At 27.4% G+C, this 22,500-nt stretch overlaps 1 protein-coding gene and 1 long non-coding RNA gene across 2 annotated transcripts in view; both read right to left on the minus strand.

Moving 5' to 3' along the window:
• Positions 1-8,250, minus strand: part of LOC100197650 (presenilin-1) — a 22,618-nt gene extending 14,368 nt beyond the window's left edge. The window contains exons 1-3 of the mRNA XM_065804779.1: positions 7,905-8,250; positions 7,441-7,694; positions 6,187-6,331 (exon numbers count right to left, since the gene is read on the minus strand). Of these exons, the coding sequence (XP_065660851.1) occupies positions 6,187-6,331; positions 7,441-7,694; positions 7,905-8,048 (543 nt within the window). The 5' untranslated portion in view covers positions 8,049-8,250. The remainder of the gene's footprint in view (positions 1-6,186; positions 6,332-7,440; positions 7,695-7,904) is intronic.
• Positions 8,251-21,843: 13,593 nt separating this feature from the next.
• The window catches only part of LOC136084574 (uncharacterized), a 25,772-nt gene continuing 25,115 nt past the window's right edge, over positions 21,844-22,500 (minus strand). Inside the window, exon 5 of the long non-coding RNA XR_010640646.1 lies at positions 21,844-22,073. This is a non-coding gene — a long non-coding RNA (uncharacterized LOC136084574). The remainder of the gene's footprint in view (positions 22,074-22,500) is intronic.

The following is a 22,500-nucleotide window of genomic DNA, read 5'->3' on the forward strand; positions in this document are numbered from 1 at the left end:
AAATGATTTGACAATGATGGGTTGTTAAATATTTTCAGATACTCTTACCATGCTTTAAATTTCTAAAGAACTTGACAAAATCATAGATAGTTAATGGCACACTAAGCAATAAACTTTCAATTCTACTAAACAACCGAAAGTCATAACTAAAGGTTCTTTATGTGAACTTGGCAATACACACCAATATCACTAACAAGGAATATACAACATAATAATAACTGTTAATAACTGATATTTACAGCTGTTGATGGAATCAATCAGAATCATTCAGTTGATTCAGCTGTTGATGGAATCTGAGAGCTACTATAAAATTGATCTCATCAACTTTTCCGAAACAACTTTTTATCATTGTAAATAAACAAAAAGGCTTATTTAAGGTTTCTTTAAAACTCAATTCTTTACTTTCTAGTAACTCCCACCAAAAATAGTGGTTGCTTACAGTTTTATTGAAAAAACAAAACAATTGAATGAATTTGATTTTATTACCTCTCCCAAGGATAAAGCATAATTATTTTGAATAAAATTTTTTTCTATTTTTTTTTCGATGTAAGGATTGCACTTTTTCAGTTAACCTGTTTGTATATATCAAGATTCCCGACATATACAAACAATTTGATCACCTGTTTAAAATTTAAATCACTCTGGCATTCCATAGATTCTTATCACAATTCTGCAAAAGCGTTATCAAGAGCCTTCTTCAATACTACCTAAATTAAGTAACAAATGCTTAACTGTATCTTATTTACTTTAAAGTCCAATAACTCACCTTTAATTTAATAACTTGATTTTAGCATAATATAACCTGACCATAACTGATTGATTGATACAAACTAAACTAATTTTTGTTTTGAATAATACTAAAATTTAAACAATCTTTATTACAAAATTATCACTGCTCGGTGCAGCTTCACTAAAATGCTTTCCATTAACAACGTAAATTTCAAAAAGTCAAGTCAAAGAAGTGTATCTTTTGCTTGTGGGTCTTTATTTTTTTATGTTTTTGGTTGAAATATTTAAAGAATATTCAAATATTCCGGAAATTTTGAACAAAATTTCCGGAAATTGTTAACCCTCGTTTTGAACACTACTTTAATCAAAATATACAATTTAAATGGTATATCTCAATTTTAAAACAATAATGTTGAAGAAAATGTGAATGAGCCATAACCTCAAATCATCGATAATCAGTAGGAGAATGTAGATCAAATCAGGATCAAAAAGCGTAATCAGGATCAAATAGCGCAATCAGGTTCAAATAGCGTAATCAGGATCAAATAGCGTAAGTATTGAGGATATTATATCTGAAATACTTTAGAAATTAGTAATAATTCATAAATGGTGTGCGGTACTTTATTAAAAAGCAATTATGGTATATTAGATCCTGCAGCTTGGCCTGTTGAAATCAGCAAAAGCTGTTGGCCTGTTGAAATCAACAACAAACAAAGGATGTTTTGATAGAGCACAAGGGCGTATCCAGCATTTTTCGGTCTTTGAGATGGCTAACTTCTAGACATGGAGCAAACTCCATTTATATGTTTATACTTATGTCAAATAAGGATGAATAAAAAGAGTGTTCTGACCTGACTAATTGCAATAGAATTATCTATAACGTCAATGTCAATAATATTTTTTTCAAAAAATGTCTAGATATATTACTTTTTTAGTTTTTGCAAATTTATTAAAAATATCACTAGTAAATTTTAAAAAGATAAAAGAATTTTCAATACATAATTTTCAATTTTCATTATAGTGATTGATTGACATAATTGTTACTAAAAGTAAATTGTTATTATTAAAACTATTTAACATAACTTGACCCACAGGATTATGCAAATATGTTTTAATTAGCTTCAACTTTGAAAAAAAGAGCGCTCACCAGAGCAATTAGTTTCCATTAAACATCTATAATATTTGTGTACATTATTGTATTATTAAACTCATCTGCATTTTAGATGACGATAATGAATCAATTCATCTTCGATAATGAATCAATTCATAGATCAAATTCGCATCGGTATCATCTGAATAAGTTTTTATCAAATTTTCAACTTTTTTTTTTCAATGCTTTGCTTTCAAGTTCAACAAGTTTTTAGCATCAATTTTTTGCGTTCTTTAGGGATTCAGATGTCACTTCAATTCAAAACTCTTTCCTAAAGTATTGTTAACATTGCAAGCTCTAAATTTTCCATTTTGATAACCAAATTGTGTGTTTCAGTTTGATATTAAATGTCAAATGAATAGTTCTCACATATTGAACTCAATGTCTCACATATTGAACTCAATGTCTCACATATTGAACTCAATGTCTCACATATTGAACTCAATGTGTCCAGAATGTCATGATAGTGCTAATTATTGTGGTAAGTAACTTTTCATGTGCAGTGTAATAATTAGATCGTATTTTAGGTAATGACTTTACAGTCTTACTGAAAAACTATTGAATCACCTGTTGTTGTGATACAATACAGCAATAATATTATTATCATTACTATATTGAACAGTAAACTGTTGGTTTTGAGGGGAATTTAAACCTTGCAATAGCTCTTCCAATTGAATAGATGTGACAATATAACTAATATCACTAAAAGCGGCAGAAACATCACAGAAAGAAATGTGCACAGTATCTAAATCATCTCGATTTTGAATTTGATTTAAGTAATCTTTAACCACACTTGATTTTCCAGGAACAACTTCAAATTTTTTAGTTAAAAATGAGTTTTCTTATTCTTGCTTCAATTTTCTTTTCTCTATTGCTTTTTTGTGCACCACTGTTTCTTCATTGTGATTTTTTTAACTTTTTTAAAATAATAATTTTTTTCTTATAAAAATGTGAAAATATTCTTACTGATTCAAACAAAATACATGATTAAATAATCACAGTAAATTAATAAATAAAATATTAGAAGCATTGTATTTAAAAAAATTTAATCTACTTTGTAGATTAAATTTTTTTAAATATATTTATATATATATATATATTTATATATATGTACAAAAATTGTATATATATATATATATATATATATATATATATATATATATATATATATATATATATATACATATAGGGTAGACTGGGGCGATTTTGCCACTTTTGCTGTTCAACCTGATACGCTTTTTTCGTATACCATTAACTGAATTATATTGAATAAACTATATTTAGTTCAACCACACTTCAAAATTAAAAAAAAAAAAATTATTTATACTCATGAACACTGATTTGTATTACACACTTATATGAAGCGATTTTGCCTTTAATGGAGCAATTTCGCCAAGGTAAAAATTCAATAAAATATAATAAAGCTTTATTATATTTTATTGAATTAAGCATATTCTGTGCACATGTCGATGCAAAAACAGACTTCACATGCCCATATATGAAAAGAAATGCATTGGAGTCAGTCTTCTGATGAATCCACTCATGCCACACCAAACACACAGCAGTGAGTTGTTTTTTGCTGTTTCTGCTATAAGCTTTTGATGCACTTGGTTGCATTTGATTTAACAATTATTTTAAACTATGGGATTTCCTCTTCTTTGAGCCATATGCTTTTATTTGATTAGGCAAAAAATTCCTTTTCTTTCTTGAGCCACTTGCTTTTTTTGTTCAATGAAGAACCTCTTCTTCTTTAAGTTAATTGGATTGGAAAAAAAATCCAGAGGTTTTATATTCTTTATATGAGTAATCTAAGTGAGATTTATGCCATGAAGTGGGTAAATCTTTTTAAAGTATTTAACAACGATGTAGTTTTTTAGCATATAAATAAGCATTATACCTCAACCACTTTGTTGTCAATGGAATACCATGATCTGCCATGTAAAAGAGCCAGTTTACTAGTGCTTGCTTTTGTTGTTTTGTAAACACTGTTTTTCTTCCCACAGAGCTTGATTATAAACATCCATTTATCTTATCTTTCCGCATAAATCTCGATACTTCAAATGTTTTTGCTGCTGTTGATATTTAACCGCCATCTTTAATGACTCCAATAGCCAATTGGAGGTTGGTATTACAATAGGATTTCTTTTTCTTTAGGAGATACTTGCATACCATCTATAACATAGGTAATATACAGCGAATTTTAGATTTTGACATCTAAGGTAAAAATGCAACAAGATAATTATTACCAATTGGCATAATAACTATCTTTTTAAAAATCGATGCCTGGATTTTATAATGGTTTATTTTAAATATGCTAATCGATGAAGTGGCTATAAACAATCATCGATGGTGAGCATTTAATGATAAGTAATGCGAATATAAGAAATGCATTCAATTGGTATAAATGACATTTTCAAATACAAAATTTTAGGAGAATTTTAGAACACTATTTTTAAGTTAAATTATTAGCTTTAAATGTGTATCTAACAATTATTGATTTATTATATCTTCAAAATACTTCTAATAAATTTCTCATACTATAATTCCTGATATATGTCCAATAATTTTATAAAACTGTTTATATAATTATAAATAATAATATTAAATATTGTTTAGAAAGTAAAAATATTGTACATTACAAACTTTTTTAAACTGTGGGACTATTTTATTATTTTTTGGCAAAATCACCCCACAATATTCTACTTGGACAAAAACCTACTTAAAATTTATACCACAAACACCAGTTAAATAGTTTTAACAATTTTATGAAGCTCTCACCTTAGCAGTTATTCTCAAATGTAGTTTCAATAAATTTCATAAAACTAATAATAATGCCACTTGGAGCAAGAGTGACACAATAATATCAATTAATAATGTTAAACAGCAAATCTTATTTAAAATTTACAACAACCAATCAAATTAGGTGGCAACTATGATCAATCAATTGTTATAAGGTTATAATTTTTATAAATTGTTATAAATTAAATTGTTATAAGGTTATAATTTTAAAATCATAAATATTTTACATCATCCTAATATTGTGTTATGCCAAAATAACATCTTTTTCATGAAATATTGAAAGTGGCGAAATTACCACGGTCTACCCTATATATATATATATATATATATATATATATATATATATATATATATATATATATATATATATATATATATATATATATATATATATATAAATATATATATATATATATATATATATATATATATATATATATATATATATAAATATAGATATAGATATATATATTTTTTAAAACCAAACTATTTTTAAATATTAACAAAATCATAATACCATTGATCTGCAGCCATTTTTTATGCTATGCATTTAAATCGCCAAAAGCAACAGTATTGAAAAGTGAGTAAAGAGAAAAAGCTTTGTTAGTTTGATCAGAAATAATGTAAAAAATAGAACAGTCTTCAGAAAGATGGTAAAAAATAAAGAATAATGATAAAGTTAAGTGATGCAAAACAAAACACATTACCAGTGAGAAGATCTAAATCTGGTTTCATGACAAGTAGAAGAACTAATTTGTAAGTATATTGTGAGGCCTAATTTCAAAGTCATAATAAAAAGCAAGCCACTGAGACTTGAGCCCCTGAGACTTGGAGCCATAATTAAAGTAAACAGTCATCAAGACATTACCATTGAGATTTAAGGATAGAACAGCCAAATTTAAGTTAGTTTAGCAAATAACAAGTAGGTCTAGTAAGTCAGATTCAATAGATGAAAAAAATTATTAAAAATACCTAATTTCAAAGTCATAATAAAAAGCAAGCCACTGAGACTTGAGCCCCTGAGACTTGGAGCCTTAATTAAAGTAAACAGTCATCAAGACATTACCATTGAAATTCAAGGATAGAACAGCCAGATTTAAGTTAGTTTAGCAAATAACAAGTAGGTCTAGTAAGTCAGATTCAATAGATGAAAAAAATTATTAAAAATACCACAAATATTTGTAAAAAATAAATTGGTAGCGTTGATGGTTTTCTATACTATATTATTATTATTTTACTATATAATACTTAATAAAACTACTATATATATTTACATTTAATATAAACTTTTATGAATAATAATGCTAAAAATTAATTAATCTTGAGTATTCTTTAATTAAAAATCATTACTCAACTATTCAAAATGAACACATGTAATTGTAAACAAATCCACTGTAGCTAAATACCATATAACTGAAAAGCTTGTAGTTGACCAATGTTTTTAAAATTGTAGCAAAATAAAACTTTAAAAAGACTAATAGAAAATACTAAAAATGAAAAAATTTTACCCTGTAGCATCTGCATTTATATAAGATAACTAGAATTATAGTCATAACAAGAATCACTCCAATAACTATAAGGGAATTTGCTAAGGCTTGACCAAATTTTTCAGCATGAGATATATTTCCCTCTTCATGAAATGGAGTGTAAACTCTAAATTGAAATGGAGTTTAAACATTATTATAAAGTAGAGACTAAACTTTATTGGTAATAAAAATTATTCTTATGACTAATTAACTCTAAAGATAAAAAGAAATTCTTTTGACCTACAAACCATAGCTTCACATTAGTTCAAGATTTTTTAAAAAAGAAAGTTTTTTCATTTCAAGAAACTAAAACAAATGCATGTGACCAAGACTTTAAAAATGTATATATAAACAACTATAAGTAAATACCTTGTTCTTATATTTACTATATAATTGTAACTGTGGAGATAACATTTTAATAGGCATGTTTATATATTTTTGTTTTTATATCCTTGGATAATGTTATTGTTACATATCATTTTTATATAAATTTTTGAATATTGTTATATTTTGTAACTTTATTTTATATTTAAATAATTGTTTAAATTGCACAAATATATATAACTTTATGCACGGCTATTTTTAAATATTAAACTATAAATAATAAACCATAAATAACTTCTTACAAGTTATAGATGGGTTGACTTTAACTAAACTTTGACTTTTCAATTATCTATTATAATTAATAAACTTAAAGATTTAATGTACATTTATTTTAAATACTAAAAATCTAAAAGTATATTTAATTGTAAAACAAATATTATATATCAAAATTAACAATTTAGTAGCACTAAACAAAAAATTTTCAATTGAACTTTAACAACTTTACTCTATAATTATTAAAAAAAAGTAAATTAAGGTTTGCTATAAAATATTAGCCTAACTTAATAGTTTTAGTAATAACAATATACAAACACTGCATATAAGTGTTTAACTTTAAGTGTGTATTATGCATATGACCTGAATACAAAGTATTAGGATATAAGACTAGAACACTAACAGTTTAAGAACACCAAATAAAAAGTAGGCTATTTTGAAAAGTGCAAACACTTAAAAGATAATTAGCACTTTTTAATTTTTTCAATCATTAAAGTGCCAGAGCATAAGCATTACCAGAGTGCCTAAGAAATCTAATAAGGCATTTATTTTGAATGTGTTGTTCTAATTTTAAAATAAAATATGCAATTTAAAAAACAAAAAAATATTCTTAACTAAATACAGCGCTTATGCACTTACAAATAAGTCCCTGCATTTTGTGTATAATATGTAACAGAAGAGATTGTAGCCACAACAACTAGTAAACAAATGGAGACAGGGATTATTAGCATCAAAACGCTTTTAGCACCATACTGTAACATTTCTTCGTGATCATCATCCTCACTTTCAACAACATTCATAGATCTTTGTTCCAGCTGTTGCGGAGGTTGAACTGTTGATCTTCCCTCATTATTAGTTCTTACATTCCGAAATCTTGCTAACAAATTAAACCGCTGTGAATAAATATATAAATATATATATATATATATATATATATATATATATATATATATATATATATATATATATATATATATATATATATATATATATATATATATATTATTTTTGATAAAATTAACATAAAAACTGGAAATAACACTTATTTTTGTTATACTTAATATACTAAAATAGGTTAAATTTAAAACATATTTTAATTTTACCGATACATTTCTTTCTTGATTTGATATAACTCTTTCGACTTCGTCATTATGAGGCATATTTTCAGATTCACAGTCAGAAGAAGCTTCTTTGTCTAACAAGTTTGTGTATTCTGTAACATTGTGTTTACCATCTACTGCACTCATTTAAGAAACATTTAAATAGTTACAATAATGTTTTACATTAAAAGCTACTTGCTTGATAATAAATAAATATTTCCTCTATATGAAAAAATAAATAATATTAGTATATTAGTAACTCTAGCATAACTACTTAAAACTAAATTTTAGAGTTTTAGTAGATTTTTATTTACGCTTCAAAAAAAAAAAAATGAAAACGAGGCGATGTAAACAGATAAATTCGACGAAAAAGTTTTTGAGTTAAGATGGTAAGCTTAGCGATACTTCTTCAAATGTTTGTTAACAAACATTTGAGATTTTGTTAACATTTGAAATTGGTTAACAGACATTTGAGAAGTTTAGCAATGCTTCCTCAAATGTTTGTTGACAAAGGTATCGCTAAACTATGTATTAAATTCTCAAATAGAATAAAAAACGAATAAAGTTATTAGGGTTAGTGAATTTTTGTTTATTTATCTTTCAAAAATTAAAAACAAGACTTCGTAAACAAAGGAAAAAATCGCCAAAATACCTTCTAGTGTTCAGCAATCATTAAATTACACTAATCGCGAAAATATCAGTTATATTGTTGATAAATAAAAACTTCATGCTTAAAACGTAAAATCTTTTTTATTAATCGCCCCTCTTTTTTATTGATTGCCCCTCAAAGAGATCGCGTGCCCAGGAAAGGCTTTGTTCAAGAAAACCATGGATGCTCTTTTCCCAAAACTGAACGAGATGGGCTTGGACGATGTTTGGTTCCAGCAAGATGGTGCAACTACGCATACATCTGATACATCTCATACATCAACTACGCATACATCAGCAAGATGGTGCAACTACGATGTATGCGTAGTTGCACCATCTTGCTGGAACCAAACATCGTCCAAGCCCATCTCGTTCAGTTTTGGGAAAAAGTAATCCTGTAACATTGTCACGTAACGCTCAGATGTCACCAAAACTGTCCTCTCATTTTCTTCAAAGAACCAGGGCCCGATTATTCCAACTCGGGATATTGTGCACCAAACAGTCACACGTTGCGAATGTAGAGGTCGTAGGTGAAGTTCTCGTGGGTTTTCAGCGCTCCAATACCACATGTTCTGCTTGTTTACAGCCCCAGAAAGATGGAAGTGCACCTCATTGCTGAAGAACACATGCATGTCATCAGGCAAGTCGAGAAGGGCCCTACACGCAGCCTCACGAGTCCCAAGGAATCAGTTCCTGGGCGACAACAATCTTGTAGGGATAGAACTTCAATTCCTCATGAAGGATCCGTCTAACAGAACAAGCTGATAACCCACGAGCTGATGCATGCTTGCAGGCAGATCGTCGGGAAGACCTCAAGATGGATTGTCGCACCGCTTCGATGTTCTGCGGAGGTCTTTCAGTCCTTTGGAGACCAGGCTTCTTCTTCACATCTCCAGATTCCCTGAAGTTCTTCAACCACAAAACGATTGACTGTCGTCCTGGAACATGGCCACGAGGTGCAATATGGAAGTGTCGAAAAAATGCACGCTGTGTGGCAATGATTGATTTACCACAGGAAAAATATGCCTCAACCGCAAAAGCACGTTCCACGTTCGTCCGATCCATTACTAATACAAAGAAAAAAGAAAATAAATTAATGCGGCTCATCATATAAACAAAACTTTACAGTTTGCGCTCTTGATTAAGCCCCTCCTTAAAGTTATTGTAGCAAATCACACTTCAGGAAGGCTAATTCAAATAAGCAAGTTCCTCTGCCCCACCCTGTATTTAAAAGTATTGACAAGATTAAAAAAATATGAAACATATTGTCTTATCGAAGTGGAAAATTTTGATTTTAGATATGTCGTGACTCCCCCTATTTTGATAATCTCTGTTTGCTAAAATTACGTCATCTTCTTAGTTCCGCCATTTGTATAACGTTAAGTACAAACGTCTGTAAGTGTAAACGTCTTAGCATAACTTGAATTTTCCGGGCGTACATTGAACGATATTCGGAAAAGTTAGACATTAGTTCGCTCTTAAAGCAATTTTCTAGAATGAATTATTTTACTAAAAAATATTGAAGTAAATAAGGAATATGTATAGAAATGATCGGTGTGCAATTTTCAAAATATTCTAAAAAATCTCGGTTTTTGCATTTAATCTGGTGGCTTTTGCACGAATCTGGTGGGTTTTTTCATATAATCTGGCGGTTTTTTGCATTTAATCTGGCGGATTTTTGTATTCAATCTGACGGTTTTTCTTTATCATGATAAATAGTTTTACTTTTATTGCTTCATTTAATTTAACTTCCAATACAATTCAAGCCCGTTTTCTCTTTAGTTTTTTAAAACTTTAAAATCAAAAATGCATAAAGACATCGAAATTAAAGTAAGAAATTTGATCATTATTCTTGTAATTAACGAATGGAAAAAGTGTAAAAAAAGTATCAGAACTTGTATATAGAAGTGAGACTTCAATACAACACCTGGTCCATCGGTATATATCAACAGGTAATATCAATCCTGGTATTAGAGGTGGTTTTCAACAGTCAGGCTGCTAGGTGGAAATAAGAAATAAGCTACATGAGTTAATTGGAGTTAACAGAAACTGTAATTTACACAAGAAAAGGTAGAATCGGGAATTGAAGTCAATGTCTCTACATTATGGTGATGGTTAAAAAAATTAAATTATACATATAAAATTTTAAGACCATTAGTGGAAGACACAATACTGAGGAAAAAAAATATGTGTCATGGTATTTAAACTTGACATTGCACCAACGTTACAGAAATATCATTTATATTGATAAAAGTCCGTTCAATCTTCATATGATAAGACAATACGGATACAGTCTCCGAGGAAAGATCCCAAATCAACGTGTATTGTCAACAAGAGGCCATAGCATAACCATGATATTGGCATTAAATTGTTTAAACATAGTCCACAGTGAAGCAATAATTGGCGTAGGGGTGACAGCAGATTTCTTTAAAAGATTCTTAAATACACTTGAAAGTATTTTGAAGGTGGAGGAAGAGTTTACGTTGGTAATGTACAACGTTAACTTTCATCATTCATTATCAGATTTTTATGATGGTTATCCCTATTATAATTTTTTTTTACCCAAATACTCACCTTTTCTGAATCCTTGTGAAGAGACATTCTCGAAAATTAAAAATACTACAAGAGAGAAAATAGCTCCGATTGGAAATAATGATTTATTAGAACGAATGAGGAACGGTTGTGAACACATTACTGAACATGATCTTTCAAACTTTGTGAGGCACTGCGAATCTTTTCTTACGCAATATGTTAATGAATGACATTAATAGAGAATAATGTTGTAATCTTTAAAAATTTGTAAGTTTATTACTAATAATTTAAGTAATTCATAGCATGCATTATAAAATTTGTATAAATTTTAAAACCAATTTTAGCCAATGTGAATAAGCATTGTTTAATGACCTCATTAAACGATGGTAATTATGCATTTTTGCTTTAATTAACCTAGGTTAAATAATGCAAAAATGCATACTTATTATTACAATGTTTTTAAATGAGTAGAATTAACCAATTAACTATACACTCATTGAGGTACACCTCTTTGTTAACAACTACTGGTCGTAGATTTTACTCACTCCATTTATTAAAATAGTAAAGAAAACAAGAACTTTAGCACATAACATGCTTTGTCGCAACGCTTGACTCCATTAGGTGCTCGAATATAAGCAGTAGTAACGCAGTGGTTAGCGCCTTGACCTTATAATCAAGAGATCCGAGGTTCGATGCTGGATTTGTCATATTTCCTTCATCAGTAGGGAATACGGCATGAACATTATTGATAAATTTACTTTCGTAGAGCTTTTTGACATTCCTGGAGCATTTATTTTTTAATATTTTAAATATAAGGATATTTAAAATATTAAAAAATAATAACACCGTCTATTTGAGCATTACAAGTCATTTCCAGTTAGAAGCTTTATTTTTCTAGTTGCTTTTCTTAGCCTTAAATCTTCTCATTTTAATTCCAACCCTCTCTTTTTATAGTGTTAAGTTAAAAGAATTTTACTCAAGATTTTATTTAACTATTAAACTGCAACTCATTTTAATAAAAGTATATAGAAATAACTTTTTTAATTGATGATATATTAACATACTTTTAATAATTTTGACAAAATTTTAAATAACTTTTATATTCTAAAGATAAGTATATCAATGCTGTTTTTATTTTCATCTATGTTTTTAATTTCTTTCTTTAAATAATATACAGCATTATTATGGTCATTATTACTTCTTTATTTACTGCGAGAAATGTATAACATGTTCATTTTTAGAATTTTCCCTTTATTTTATTTACTAATCAGATAACTTATATTTCATAATTTCTTTATGTTATTTTTGGAGATGTTTAATTTTGATGTTTTACAAAATTTTAGTTTAAAAAATAATATTTACATATTGATTTTTAGTTTTTTAATAATTAATTTTAATTCAGAAGTACAATTATAATTGTAGTGTCCAATTTTTGTAATATTTTTCCTGTAAATATCAATTTGATATTATGTTATCAATGTGAAAGTATAATCTTAAGATTTAATTAAAAAAATGGTATGGTTTTCTTATAAGTAAAATTCAGGTTTAGCGCAAAATGTCTGTACCAATAGAAACCACTCGCAACATTTTTTAATTTTGATTAATCTATTAAAATTTTACCGTCATTTTTACAAAGTTTCTACTTACTATGACTGTAAGTGTGAAAACACGCGCCAACATATTCCTGGAGAGTTTTGATATGTTTTTTTTTAACTTTTTGTTATGATTTTATTTTTTTGTTTTATATATTTGTTGTTTCCTCAGAATAAAGTTTTGCCTAGAATACAAATCTTTAAAACATGATAACTTTGGACTCGTTTAAGCTTTTGATCTAATTTTTTTTTGATTTTCCACATAATTGAAAAGGATCCGGATGAGAGAAGGACATTTAAAATAAAATAAGGAAAGTACTTTTTTATGTGACTAATGTTGGCCATTTGTCCACCAATTTTTCTATGTTTGTTTCAAATATTGTAACTTTTTATATACTGTGAATAATATAAAATACTTCCCTTATCCGGATTAATACACCTCAATGAGTATATACACTAATTTTCAGCTTGATATGATAAATATTTTGATTGCTAGCTTGTCACAAAAATTGCTATATTTTCATCCATTTTTTAAATAATTGGGTAATCGAGACATTTTTTTTTTTAATTAATTTTCATAAATAGTTTATAAAACCACATTTTTGGTGAAAAAATTAAATCAAAAACTCTTTGCGATCAAAAGTTAGCCTTTTCTGTGGAGGGCCACCTTAAACTTTCACTTCCAGGTAAAAAATCTCCTATAAAAATTTTTTTAATGTAAATTTCCTATTTTAAATTGAATTTAATATTTTCTCTTTATAAAAATTTTGTGCGAGCCATTTTTTATAATTTTATGTAATATATATATATATATATATATATATATATATATATATATATATATATATATATATATATATATATATATATATATTCAAAAATGCGCGACCAAGTTACTGGAATTATTTCCGGCAAGAGTTTCCGGCCACACGCGCCCTTACTGTTCTTGTCCTGTACAAGTCAACATATCTTGTACAGGACAACAACCTTGATAAAGTCATTATTCTGTTATTTATTAATGTATAACTCTTTAGAATCTTAAGACAATAGAGTTATTTCGAAACAAAAAATTGAACGTAATATTAATAAGTCAAACATAAAACATTTTTTTTAAGAAAAAGGTTTATTTTTTCACACGACAGGCACTCAAAAGTTTTTTATAAATGACTGTTCCTTAAACGACGGTTAGAAATTTGTGACCGATGGGTAGGTACAGGACAGTGACCAATGGGCAGGTACCAGTTGACAGATACCTGTCGACAGCCATATATATAAGTTTACAGTTCGCACTTGACCAACTAACGAAAATTATATTGAAATTGTGCATTAATTACCAACCTTTGACTATTTAAAAGAAGTTGCGATTTTGTCGCAGAGAATGGTTATTTTCTGAAACAATTGAATAAACTAGCATTTTTACATTTAGACCAAATTTCAATGAACATTTAAGGATAAGTGAATTTTATAATTAAAAAATATTTTAGAATTCTCATACGTAACTTTTTTCATTTTATTTTACATTGAATTAATTAAAAATTAATTTGATTAACATTAAAAAAGTTAATTTCACTTAAAGACAAGACTTGTTTTATTATTTAGAAAAAGTAATTATTTGTTTTACATTTTAAATTAAATAGCATTACGTACATTCATTTATTTTATAAGGTTAAGGTTGTTAAAAGAATTTTACTTTGTCAAGCAAATCCAAATTTTATCTCACAACTAATATCGCGTTTAATGTTTTATCCGAAAGTCGAGTTCTCAAATTAGTGTAGACCATTGCGAAACTACTAAAATCTCGTTCAACTTTAACCTGAGAAAATGCAGCGCCAAAAACAACTTGAGAAATCTTATAGAGTTCCTTCCAGTTATAATCATGACGTTTTAAATGCCAATATTCAAGAATATTAAAATTTTTATTTACCCCAATACGTGGCTCACCAACACAATGTTCGTTATTTTTCTGATAAATTCTTGTAATTGGCTTAACACGTATGGTTTGACGTTGATCTCCTCTTTAAAAAAAATACATTAGTTATTAGTTATTTATCAAGCAACAAACTTTTTCTAATTTATCTGATTAATTTCAATCAAATTAATAAGACATACAAAAGCTTTGAAAACTTACTTGTAAATTAATATAATGTTACACTTATTTTTAGTTTGATTTTTGAAAAGAAGAAATAGAATGAATTTATGACCCTAACCCTTGACATTATTAATTTTCTATTGATGATGAAAGTTATTAACATAAAAGTAGTAAGTAGCAGTGAATTTTTATTGATTTACAATGAAAACTTTTGAATGCTAAATAAAAAAATTTTATTTATTTAAACTGTTTAATAAAAATTTCATTTAAATTATTATATATCAAATTTTGATTAAGTATGAATTTGATTTTGCATTTCTTTGATACTATCAGACGCTTTGATCATGTTCTTACCTTGATCTGAACAAGTTGAGTAAATATCGACTACTCCTTCCCTACTTTCGCAAGCATAGTAATCAGCTGGTCGGCTATAACCGTCCCAAATTGTCGTCCGTGCTGAGTGAGCATTCCCAAAGTTTGATCATACAATTTTCCGTCTTTTGTAAACCGAATACTTCCAGAAAAAAACATTCGTATTGAGACGAGACGCTGAATCAAACATTAATGATGAATATACATTTTCTATGTCTTTTCCAACAACTTCATAAATTTGATTAGCAGCTTTAAGAATAAATTCTTTTGCTTTCTGACGATTCCATGTCACTCCAAAAGCTTGAAAAGCTTTTCTAACTATTTTATTCTTCCCCATGTCATCAGCAACCGTCATTGGCAAATTTCTCATTAGAACTGACTAAAATCTCTTACTGTATCGTTAATATTAAAGTCATACTTAACCGTTCTACGTGAAACAAAAGTAGCAACTTTTTCAACGTTTTCATGATTTTTGTTTTGAACTCTTTTTCTTTCCAAAATTCCAAGTTCTATGGCAATATCCTTGTGCTTTGAACGCAAATTAATTTTGAGGTGAGACACAAAACCGGCAAGAATTAAATAGTTTTTTTCTATGCACAGTTTGCATTTCTATTTTTTATTTTCAGTCACTTCAAAACATTGTTTAACTTGTTTGATTTTCATCTTACTCTATATGCAGCTTAAATTATTGTAAATATATTCTTTGAAAAAAAGGTGACTTTTTAGAAAAAGTCGTCATCATGACTTGTTATAAATGGCGTTATCTATGATTACAGACAAGTTAATGTAATTGATAAAGGTTGCATAATAATAGGCCGAGTGAATAAAAAAAAGCAATTGCTTCTACTCAGTAATTAGTCAGTTATACGTGAATAAAAACTTCATCAGTTTTGCACAAATTTTTATTTACGTAAAGTTGAGCAATTTATTCAGTAATTGCTCAGCTTTACGTGAATTAAACTTAACAAAAATTGCTGAAATTTTTATTCACGTAAAGCTAAGCAATTACTGAGTAAAAGCAATTGCTTTTTTTTATTCACCCGACCTAATATATATCTCATATAATCTTAATTATCAATTAAAATTACTTTAAAATCTAAAGCACTTATAATTGAATTTAGTTGTGAATATGATACGGTTTGTAACGGTATATCTAAATATTTACGGTTTATCAAACATTTCATTCGGAGTTACGTAACAAAAAAACAGTATTAATTCAATACTTTTAAAAATTTTAAAGATTGCTGTTTATTTTAACCTGTTTACAAAAAGCAGGTAGTATTTATTCAATGCTAATAAGTCAATAGTATTGACAAAATACAACGTGGTCGCATAGTACATTTTTACGTGAGAAATCATAATCTCAAGAAAGTAAAAAAATATAACAAGTTTTTTACTGTTGAATAAAATAGGTAAAAAATAGTGAAAAAAAAGTGATGAAAAAAAAAGGTGAATGTCAAAAAATATTTTTGTTAAAAGAATTTTGCTTGAAGTGGGTGTTAGTTCAGCAATTCTTTACTTTAATGACGGTAAATACGGTCTTAACAGAGTTTTTGATTTCCTTAATGTTTTTTTTTGTTTTTTTGTTTTTGTTTGTTTGTTATTTCACCTTCCCAAGGCCTAGAAGACCACTACAGATGAGGAGGCTACGTAATTGTGGTTATAACCCTCTCTCAACTCTATAACTCCGAAACACGAACCTTGACGAACAAGGCCGCTGTGCAGATAAACGAGTTGAGCGCGGTACTACCAGGGACGTGGTGGGGATCAAACTCGGAACCTCTCGCTTATGAAGCGAGCGCTCTACCACTACACCACTACCGCATTTGGCGTTGTATGTATTGGCGTTTCATTAAAAATATACAAATCGTTTAAAAACTATGTTTAAAAAAGATGATGTCAAAGTTAAAAAAAGCAATTGCTTTTACTCAGTAATTGCTTAGCTTTACGTGAATAAAAATTTCAGCAATTTTTGTTAAGTTTAATTCACGTAAAGCTGAGCAATTACTGAATAAATTGCTCAACTTTACGTAAATAAAAATTTGTCCAAAACTGATGAAGTTTTTATTTACGTATAACTGACCAATTGAGTAAAAGTTATTGCTTTTTTTTATTCACCCGGCCTTATAACTTCAAAAACCGTGTTGCAAGTGAAGTTGTTAAAGCTTTATTTTAACGTGATTTTGACAAATTTCTGCTTTTTTTTATGAAAGCGATATATTATATATATTAAGCGATATAAGCGGTATTTAGCGATATTTACGTTGTAAGATATATAAACTAATTTGAATCAAATGGCGGTTTTTAAATTTTCGTTACAGAGTTGAATTTTTTTTTTGTGGTCATCCTTCTTAAATTTCTAATTTTAATCATTTTGTGTTGTAAAAATAATTGAAAAATACTATATTCATAAGATATTAATAAATTTAGTTTGACTTGATGTCAGCTTGAATAACATTTTTTTCCAATAATAAAAAACTTTTACGAAAGTTAAATTTTTTTTGAAAATCAATTTTTTTGCTTCGGAATTTTTAGCTTGTGTTCATATGAAGAGTTTTTACCCCGCCTTTGGGGGAACGGGGTGATTCATTGGCGAGACCTCGCCTTGGCAGGATAATAATTTTACATACGAACGCAACATTAAAATTGTATGAGTTTTAAAGGAAAGGTTAGATTTCAGTGGTTTTTTTATCCCAGTTAGGCGGGATGATTTTTAACCCGTATGCACAGCCCCTAAAGCGCGTTTTTCATTTTCAATTCTGTAGCAAAAAATTTTACTATTAATAAAAAAAATTTTTTGTTAAAGTTTAAATTATTGGAAATAGTTCAATTCAAACTGACATCGAAATAAATTAATTTTATTAATTTTTAATAATAATTTTAAATTTTTATAGGTATTGTGTTTTTCAAATATTTTTACAATATATAATGACTAAAACTAATAATTTAATATTATGGTCCAAAAATTAAAGTTTTAGCGTTATGTAAGGGCGACAAACTTTGATCAAAAACTGACAATTTAATTATTTGTCATAAACTTTTTTTTTTTACTTTTTTGTTTAAGGCATGTAAACAAAATTTTTAATTTTTATCGCTTGTTTTGAAATAAAAATTTCTAATTTATTCGATAGTCCTAGAAAAACAACCGCTCTGACAAAATTATAATTTTTTTTCGAAAAATTTTTTAAATAGTCTATAAATCATATAAAATAAAACTTTGATGTCAAGTATTTAACATTTATTTCTAGTTAATATTTAATTGCTTTAAAGCAAACGAGCAATTATTTTTCATTATATCCGCCGGCCGGAGGCAAATATTTCCGCCTCCAATTTGACAGCCACAGCAAGTTAGGAGGCAAAAGCCATTGGAGGCGGCCTCCAAATGGCTTTGCCTCCAAAATTTCTTCTGGAGGCGGCCACCATTGGCTTCCGCCTCTCTATTGGCGTTGGCCTCCAAAACATTTTGCCTCCAAAAAGGAACTCTAGCAGCGGCCGCCAATAGAAAGGCGGAATCCACTGGAGGCGGAAGAAAGAACATTTTGCCGCTAAAAAATGATCGGGAGGCCGCCGCCAACAGCTTCTGTCTCCCTAAAAAGTCGGCCTTTCGGCAGAAAGCTACCACACCGACTTCGAATATGCTGTGAAAAAAAAAGGTCAAGGTTTTTTTCTTTAAAATTGGTGCCGTAAAAATCTATAACGCACGTACCTACATAGTATACAAAAAATAGCACATATATGACTTTTTAAGACCTTTTTCTATTACAAGCTTCAAGATTTAATTCTTGAATCCTTTTATGTCAAGAAATTTAAATACATTTGGCAACTTGTTGTACAATTTTTATCCCATTGCAAAAGATAGAATTTAAATAAGATAGACAAGTGTTAACGTCTGACTTATGAACAAAATAGCCGAGGCAAATTTTGATTCAACATTTGAAGACAAGAAAATGTAGATTATGAAATAAGTACTGTATGTCAGTTAGAATTACATTTGTTTATATATATATATATATATAATATATATATATATATATATATATATATATATATATATATATATATATATATATATATATATATATATATATATATATATATATTCTACGTATAAAATGAGAGGGTGGGGGGTGAATCCATAAAATGTACTGGAGTTATAAATAAAAAAAAGTCTTTTTAAATTTACCTGACTGAACTATGTCAAATACCCGACTAGTCGACTAAATTCGTAAATAAACCAACTATAACTTGAAAATCACCTATTTTGTGGGGGAGGGGGTGAAAGACTACCCCGTAAAATTGCTTCTGTATATTATATATATATATATATATATATATATATATATATATATATATATATATATATATATATATATCATATATATATATATATATATATATATATATATATATATATATATATATATATATATATATATATATATATATATATATATATATATATATATATATATATATATATATATATATAATTTACGGAACCGATTTTTATGCTAAAATTTTGGTTCTCGTTTTTTTAACTCTTTTTTAGACAGCGTGAGACAGACGTAGTTTTGTGGAGTTTCTTTTTAGAAACACATATACACATAGATACTTTTTGGAAAGAAGAAAAGCTTATCTTGATCTTTTAAATACTTTTATGCATGGTTACTAACTTTTTAATGGGATATTTTGCTCCTGAATATTAGGTTGATGTTCTCTCATGAATTTGTGGTCGAAGAAATGTAGAGTCCGCCTATTTTATTATTAAAATAGTTTGCTTCATGCATTTTCTATGCACATGCCAAATTTCAACGAAAAATAATTATAAGCAATTAGTTTAATTAGTGTTATACCAAGTATACCAGTTTTTTCAGGTAGCCTTAGGCAAACGGTTTTTTGATGTGGTTCTTTTTAGAAACATATATAAACCTTGACGACTTTTGTAAAGAAGAAAGGTTTGGCTTGATTTTTATATAAATATTGTGTATCGCTACCATACTTTTTTATGGAGTATTTTGCTGAGAATTTTGCATGAAAATTTGGTTGATGTTGTCACTTGGATTTGTGGTCGAAGAAATGTAGAGTCCGCTTTTTTTATTATTAAAATAGTTTGCTTCATGCATTTTCTATAAACATGCCAAATTTCAACGAAAAATAATTATAAGCAATTAGTCTAATTAGTGTTGGACTTTAGGTACCAAATTTCAGTTTTTCTGTTTGTTTATTTTTTGCTAAGCGAAATCCGGGTGGGACCGAAATCCGGATAAGGGGGCGATTCAAATAAAAATCTTATTTTAAATTATTTTAATTTATATTATTAGATTTAATTTAATATGAACAAGCTTAATAAAACTGTTTTAGATGCACTAACAGATAGTAAGTTCAATTTTTTTTATTCATGATAATAGTATTAATAACTTATTTTCAAATCCAAAATATAATGATTAATGTAAAAAGTTCTTTATGTAACATATAAAAAAAGAATAATGTTTCAGATTAAAACTGCTGGTATTCAATTGCAACAGTTTTAATATTTTAAAACACTAACATTTAATATTTTAAAAACACTAAGAAGTTTTTTGTTAAGATTAAATTAATGAAGTATGTAATATACTTATTTATATGTGGTTTATAATAGCCTATTAAACTATTGAATTGATTGTTAATTGTTAGTACCAGTTGACAATTTTATTAAGATATCACATATAAATAAAAATATTTCATACTTCATTAGTTTAATCTTAACAAAAAACTTCTTCGTGTTTTTAAAATATAAAAGATATCATTATTATTGTCTTTTATTATTTTTGGATTATATACTTCTTTATCTTTGGGTTATTGTTTAAATCATTATATAAGCATGTCTAATATTTATTTCTTTTTTAGTAGATCCTACCTGGCTTTTTGTAGATTTTTTGAGATTTCATTAGTATAAATTACATAAATTTTGGGTTTATTCATTAAAAAAACATTAACATAATCACAAAGAGAAAATAGTATACAATGAGTTAATGTTAGTAAACATTTATAATATCTTTTTTATATAGAAACACTTAAAAAACTTAAGTTAAAGTTTTTTACTTATTGTATACTATCTTTATCTGTGTTTATTGTTTACATAAGTTTATAACTATTCCTAATGTTATCTTGTTGCTTATAAATATATTATCTTTATATTTTAATAGTTATATTTTCATTGCTTATTTTCATTTCATTAGTATAGTTGTTGCACCTTACCCAGCAAACATGACAACGTTGAATCAACGTTGAAAACCGGTCGCAAAAGATGTTGCGGAAACGTTGACAAAGTAATCGATTTTGCAAAGATATGTAACGTTGTTTAATAAACGTTGATTAAACGTTATTGCGTAACGCTGAAAAAACGTTACTAAATGACGTTACAAAAGCGTCGCAACTAAACGTTGAAAAAGCGTTACATAAAAAGCGTTGAATAAACGTCGCAACTTAGCGTTGAAAAAACGTAACCTAAAAAGCGTTGCATAAACGCTGTTGAAGCAGTCTATTTTGCAAAGATTTGTAACGTTGTTAGTAAAACGTCGATTTAACGTGACTCAAAGACGTCGAGTAAAGGTTAAAATATAACGTTGAATCAACGCTTAAATGCGCTGTATAAATTATCGCAAAATATTATTAAACGTAATTAAACGTGGCTATAATATATATTGAATTGGCAAATAAAACTAAAGAGTAAGTTGAACTCTGCCCTCGCAATATTTCCAAAATCAATTTTTAATACAAACAGTAATATACAATGATAAATATAAAAAAGTTTAACATATACAATTTATAGATACATATATAAAAATATAAATATTTTCTTTAAAATTTATGTGTGTGAGTGTTAGCATATATATTTATGCAATATATAAAAATACAATTATCGTATCGATAGGCCAGGATATCATTGAGATACAGAATCTAAATCAAAAAACAAAACTTGTACCATTAGTAGTCAGGAAGCAAATGTAAAAAAAAAATGTTATTAAATTAGTATAATTATTATTAAATTTAAAAAGTAAAAATATATATATATATATATATATATATATATATATATATATATATATATATATATATATATATATATATATATATATATATATATATATATATATAACTTATTTATATATATAATTTATAATTATAGGTTCAGGTATCACTCCATTGACTAGTTATTAACTATATCGGTGACACCTAACCTTATTTATGTGAGTTTATAAATATTATTGTAAATTTTCATATTTTATGGTTAAATAAATGGATTATTATTATTATATTTAAAATATATAGATACATAAATTACATATATATATATATATGTATAAATTATATATATATATAAATA

Source organism: Hydra vulgaris, chromosome 09 (assembly GCF_038396675.1).
Source record: "Hydra vulgaris chromosome 09, alternate assembly HydraT2T_AEP".
NCBI lineage: Eukaryota > Metazoa > Cnidaria > Hydrozoa > Anthoathecata > Hydridae > Hydra > Hydra vulgaris.